This window comes from Grammomys surdaster, unplaced genomic scaffold (genome assembly GCF_004785775.1).
Source record: "Grammomys surdaster isolate TR1022 unplaced genomic scaffold, NIH_TR_1.0 144, whole genome shotgun sequence".
Classification (NCBI taxonomy): Eukaryota; Metazoa; Chordata; class Mammalia; order Rodentia; family Muridae; genus Grammomys; species Grammomys surdaster.
In genome coordinates, this window is record NW_021604602.1 from 6,413,385 (window position 1) to 6,419,384 (window position 6,000).

Below are 6,000 nucleotides of genomic sequence, written 5' to 3' on the forward strand. Positions count from 1 at the left end.
TTCCCAGGAATGACATGAAAGGTCAGAGGAAGAATGGGCTGGGGCTTTCTAGAAAAGTCCAGTTATGGCAGAAGGCGCCTCGTGCTGGCACTGTGGCAGACCACTTGCTCTCACTTCCCCATGGTAGGATCAAAGGTGGTGGTGCCTGGCCTCTCTGATCTTGAACTCTTGTTTGTAGTCACTGCATGATCAAGCCCCGCCCCTAGCCCCACCCTGCCATGGGACCTGCTGCTGCTGCTGCCCAGCTAATGCAAGCAAGGGCGAGTACTTAGAAAGAAGGGAGATGAACTCCTGTCAACCGCCTGATGAGGGAAAGCCGGGCAGTAGAAACCAAGCAGAAACCAGAATGACCGTAGCCTCAGAGCTTAAAGGACGGAGCTGCCAAGTGCCTCACCCAGCCTCACCATGTCACCTGCCCATGTCACCCTGCGGGGTACATCAGGCTCCGGTGCTGGCCCAGCTCTACCTGGCAATCTCGTAGAACACGCAGCCAGCGCTCCACAGGTCCATCTTGTACGTGTAGAACCCGTCGGTGAGGAGACACTCGGGGGCCCGGTACCACCGGGTAGAGATGTACTCTGTGTAGGGCTGCTTAGAATAGACGCTCCGGCACGACCCAAAGTCCCCTAGTTTCAGGACATCCTGCTGCAAAGGGAGAGAGTAGGGTTGGCTCTGTCTCAGTCTGTAGCCACTGCCACACAGATCATTGCAAAGGTACAAACTATGGGAAAATCCCAGCAGCTAAGCAACTCAAAATACACACTGTGCAGGCTTGGTAAGCACTTCAGAGTTTCTCTAGTGGAGGAACAGAAAACACAAACTTGCCCGTATTTGGATGGTGGCTAAGTACACCAATCACAGCCAGCCTCTACGGCAGCACCCAAGGCCTTCTGGTCCGGGAGGTTCAGTTCTAGCTTCTCCTCACACAGGCTTCCTTTCCTATAGCCATGTGGCTCAAGGGGACTCTTCTGATTGCAAATCAAACAGAGCGGCCATGCGTGGTACACTTTAAGCGCAGGAGACTTCTGAAGAGACCTCAAGTTTAAGAGATCTCAAGTTTGGCCTTCAAACTCTCCTCCTCGCACACTGACAGTCAGCAGTGTGAGAATGGCTCTTTGCAGGGAGGAACTGTCTGTCTGCTAAGGGCTGACTCCTTATATTGCACCCTTCAGGAGGGGAGTCAGCGGTATTAACAGCATTTGCTAATGCAAGCCTTCTTTTACAAATGTGGAGAGTGAAGCCCGATAGCCCAGGCCAGGGCACAACGGCTGCCTGGCACGAATGGGGCCCTAGGCTCTACTCCAGCCCTCAAAACTCAGACCCAAACCCTATTCTCCAGCTATCTGGTACAGAAGACGTATCCAGTGAATCAAATTTTATGTTCTGATTCTAGAGAGATGGCTCATGGTTTAAGAGAGTACACTGATCTGGCCGAGGACTCAGGTTCAGTTCCCAGCACCCACAGCAGCTCACAAGCCGACAAGTGCAGCTCCAAGGCGCTCACAAGTCTACCCTTTTCTATGGACACCTACCCACACTCAGACAAACACAGACATTTAATTAAAAATAAAATATAAACCTAGAAAAAAAATAAAGCATTTAAAATTTTATAGTCTACCTTTATTTTTGATATCAAAATAAAACTTTTCTATATAAAGTTTTTACCTTTACTAGTATATTTTCTGGTTTTACATCTCTGTGAAATATCCCGTTTCTGCATTGAGTATTAAAGACACAATGAAGACAGTGACTTGCATCTCCTGCTCCAGAGTCTCTGCCTGGAGCCATGTCCCTGCAGGCCGGCTGGGGAGCCCCTCCCAGCTACCTGTGCATGTGGTCCAGCGATTTGCACAGCTGATACATGTAATGCATGATCTTTTTCTCTGATAATGGATGTCTTCTCCCTGTGTGGTCAAGAAAATGGGCCAATATGTTTACCAGTGCCGCACATACACATCCTTATAAAATAGCCACAAAGCCTCTAACAGTGTGTGAAAGCTGGCTTGGGATAGCAACACATTCCTGGAAAGCCAGCATTTAGAAGACAGAAGCCAGAGGAGCAGGAGGTCAAGGTCATTCTTCACTACATGATGAGTTTAATGCTAGCCTAAATTACACAAGACCTTAGCTCAAAAAGACTCCTTCCTCTCTAAAACTAAAAATTAAGTATGTGACAACTGAGGTTCCCTAGTGAAAAATAACCTGAGGTACTTTTAGGAAATACGGTGTAAACACACCATTTAATTTCTAAACCTTTATTTAGTTAGTTAGGGGAGGGCACGGGCATGGCACAGGCCATTCTTCCATCACATGGGTCCTAGCACTTGGAGTCAGGTTGTTGGGTTTGATGGTAAGAACCTTCACCTGCTGAGCCATCTCACCAGCCCACCATTTAAAATCTTATACGCTGGCACAATTTAAGCCAACGTCACACAAAGCATTCGTTTTTACTCTAGTGAGAATAATTCTGAGTGCCCGTCAAGGTACCACAGTCTGACTGGAACCTTCCAGGACATTCTCCTAAGATCTGTGGTTGCTCTTGAAACCATGAGGACTCATTTGAAACCCTCCTACCTATATTCTCAGGCTTTGTGCCTACATGGGAGTCATATATTTTGAGATGAGATGTCTCTATGTTGCCCAGGCTAATCTCTAGCTTCTGGACTCAAGCAATCCTCCTGCCTCAGCTGAGATGACAGGAATGCACCACAAGACACACACATATACACATATACACATGTGTGTATATGTGTGTGTGTATATATATATGTGTATATATGTGTATGTGCGCACGTGGCATGTGGACATGAGTGAGCACAGGATAGCCTAGAGTTGGCATCATAGGCAGTTGTGAGCTGCCCAATTTGAGTACTGAGACTTGAACTCAGGTCCTCTGGAAGAACAGCACAAGCTCTCAACCTCAGAGACTCTCTCCAGTCCAGATTCGAAGTTCACAGCACTCAACTGCAGTATTAGTCGACTGTTTTCCAAAGGTGTCCCATTTCCCTTGATCTCAGTTTGAAAGGTCAATGTTTTTATATTAGGTTTCAACTCTTTCAAACGACCGTGGTTCATTCACTCTCTCCCTATTTGACATTGTTAGTTCAAAGTGTGTAAATTTATTCTTTTCCTTTGAACTGCTAAACAAGGATATTTATGATAGGTAAATAGAAAATAGTTAGCAGGGTGGTGGTGGTGCACGCCTTTAGACTCAGTGCTCTGGAGGCAGACGCAGGCAGATCTCTGAGTTCGAGGCCAGCCTGGTCTACAGAACAAGTTCCAGGACAGCCAGGGCTACACAGAGAAACAGTGTCTTGAAAAAGCAAACAACAACAACAACAACAAAAACAAACAAAAAGAAAAAGGAAAGAAAGAAAATAGTTACAGTCAATCACAGGACTGTGTAACCCAGTACTCACGAGGTAGAGGCACAAAATCAGATTCCAGACCCAGCCTGGGCTACACAATGAATTGAGGCAAGCCTAAGCTAAATAAAACCCTGTCTCAAAAACAACAATGCCAAACAAATCAGAGAATGATTTAAGTCAGCTGAAGATGGTAGCCTGTGATTGCAGAGCCCGGGAGGGAGAGACAGACTGCCACAAGCTCCAGGCCAGCGTACACAATACAATTAGCTCTAAGCCAGCCGCCAGCCTGAACTATATAACAGCGCTGTCTCAGAAAAGGAGCAGAGAATAATTTAGTTTTAAGATCTCTAAGTGCAATTAACTTTTCATTCAATACCACACTCTTTGATTATGTTGTTTCACGTGACATTCTAGTTTCCTAAAATAACAAAGCGATCAGGGGCCGGAGAGACGGCTCAGCAGCTGAGGGCACTTCCTGCTCTTGTACTCAACTGGGCAGCTGTTCCAGGGACTCAACACCCTCTTCTGGGCTCTGCAGGCCAAATACATTCATTCAGACACACACACACACACACACACACAAATAAAACACATTTAAAACTATCAGGGGGTGACAGCTAGCTTAGTGGTTGAAGGCTCTGCTGCTCTTGCAGAATACCAGGACTCGGTCTGCACTCACATGGCTGTTCACAGCCATCCCTAACTCCAGCTCCAAGTACCCGGCCACCCTCTTCTGTCTTCTATTTGCATCAAGCTCACACATGGTACACAGATATACAAGCAGGCAAAACACTCTTACAAAACACATTTTAAAAGTTAATTAAAACTAAGATTCTGTTAGCTTTTCCAGGCCTGAGAGATCTGATAACCTACTGTGTGTGGAGCCAGAGATGTAGCTGAGTAGGGCGTCACATCCCTAGGGTGCTTAGACCCAAAAGCCAAGGTTCACTAAAAAAGGCACAGTCCTTACACACACATAGAGAGGGAGGGGGGTGAAGGGAGGGAGGGAGATGGAAAAAGGGAAGGGCGTGGCATAACAGTGTCTGCCGTCTGTAACTTCAGGACTTGGGAGGCTAAGGCACGGGGATCCCCATTAGTCTGCCACCAGCTCAGACTACAAAATCAGACCCAGTGTCAAAAACTTTTTCCTTCCTTTTTTTTTTTTTTAGATTTTTAAATTTTTTCTTTTAATAAAAAAGCTTTACACAAACAAGCCATTAGCTTATTTCAAGAAAGAAAGCCGAAAACTAGTCTAAGGCCTTTGTTTTAAAACAGCTTAAGCTATGATATATATTCAAAATCAAAAAACAAACAAAAGCGCACTAGACCTTGCTCGCTCTCTCTCTCTGAGAAGCTTTTGGATTCACTCAGTTCACATTCTAGAATACCTGGATTAGCAGAGTCTTCACACAGCACCACTTAAGTGAGCACTGTGGAAGCACGGTGCTAATTGCTGGTATGCATATAAGATGCATCAAAAAATGCTATTTGTAACAATGACATCACCCATCCCAGGCCCGCCCCACTGAGAACCATGTAACCCCTTACAGGTGTTAGTGTTCCAACTCTTAGTGTAACGTGATATTTCTGTGAGCAGTTTGGTCCCTTTCCGTTTTTTTTCCTTATTGAGGGTTCAGTTGTTCTTACTCTAAGAGGCAGTTTTCTGTCAGCATCTCAATGTGTAGTTCACCTCCCACTGAAACATGGGACAGGTCACTTATTTCTAGTTCGTCTGATTGCTTTCTTATATAGAAGTCCTCCTCTGACTTCCCTTGAAGACTTCCCTGCAAATGTCTGTCAGTCAACACTGCAGTCTGCAGTCACTGGAGCGTGCTTCTCTCTCACACGTCACTGGCCCTTCGGTTTTCATAGTCACAGGAAGGGCAGGAGCAGAGGGTGCACTAACAACCACTACATGAGCTACGGTCTTGTTCCTGTCTGCCCCCTTTCCTTAAATGGAGAGCCAAGTATAATGACACAAATGTATAGTCCTAACACTGAGGTCTGAGGCAGAGGACTCCACGTTTCAGGATGGCCTGAGTAAGTAACTTCCATCTCCATGACAGCAGCTGGGATTGGACTCGGCTCACACACTGGTCCTGACCCCTCCTCACAATCCCCTCCATCCTGTACATCTCTGGAGTCCCTGGTTTACACCTGCCTTCATACTCTTCATTTACGGAAGTGCACTCTGCCATCATGTCCATATTCCCAGACCATTTATGTGTGTGTGTGTGTGTATGTGTTTGTTTTGGGGTATTTTTTGAGACAGGGTCCCTCTATGTACTATCCCTGGCTGGCCTAGAACTCAATATGTAGGCCAGGTCTCTACCTCCCATGTGCTTGGATTAAAGGCTTGGGCCACCACATCTGGCTAATTCTTTTTTTTTAATTCACATTTATTTATTAGTGTGTGTGTGTGTGTGTGTGTGTGTGTACAAGTGCCTGTGGAGGTCAGAGGACAACTTGAAAAACTCCCACGGAGGTAGTTCCACAGGTTTGGCAACAAGCGCCTTTACCTGTTTAGCCATCTCAGCAGCCTCACCTCCAGATCTCGGCATTATCATTTCAACTTGCCCTCAGGAGTGATCTGTTAGGAAAGTCTCTGCTCTGCACCATAACATCTGGTGAT

The 6,000-nt window shown here is 46.1% G+C and overlaps 2 protein-coding genes across 2 annotated transcripts in view; one reads left to right on the forward strand and one right to left on the reverse strand.

The window, feature by feature from the left end:
* The window catches only part of Wdr20 (WD repeat domain 20), a 78,029-nt gene extending 76,569 nt beyond the window's left edge, over positions 1-1,460 (forward strand). Inside the window, exon 3 of the mRNA XM_028764424.1 lies at positions 1,394-1,460. Coding sequence (XP_028620257.1) covers positions 1,394-1,426 — 33 coding nt within the window. The 3' untranslated portion in view covers positions 1,427-1,460. The remainder of the gene's footprint in view (positions 1-1,393) is intronic.
* Positions 1-6,000, reverse strand: part of Mok (MOK protein kinase) — a 33,158-nt gene that overhangs the window by 5,321 nt on the left and 21,837 nt on the right. Inside the window, exons 5-7 of the mRNA XM_028764425.1 lie at positions 1,826-1,904; positions 1,666-1,714; positions 467-645 (exon numbers count right to left, since the gene is read on the reverse strand). Coding sequence (XP_028620258.1) covers positions 467-645; positions 1,666-1,714; positions 1,826-1,904 — 307 coding nt within the window. The remainder of the gene's footprint in view (positions 1-466; positions 646-1,665; positions 1,715-1,825; positions 1,905-6,000) is intronic.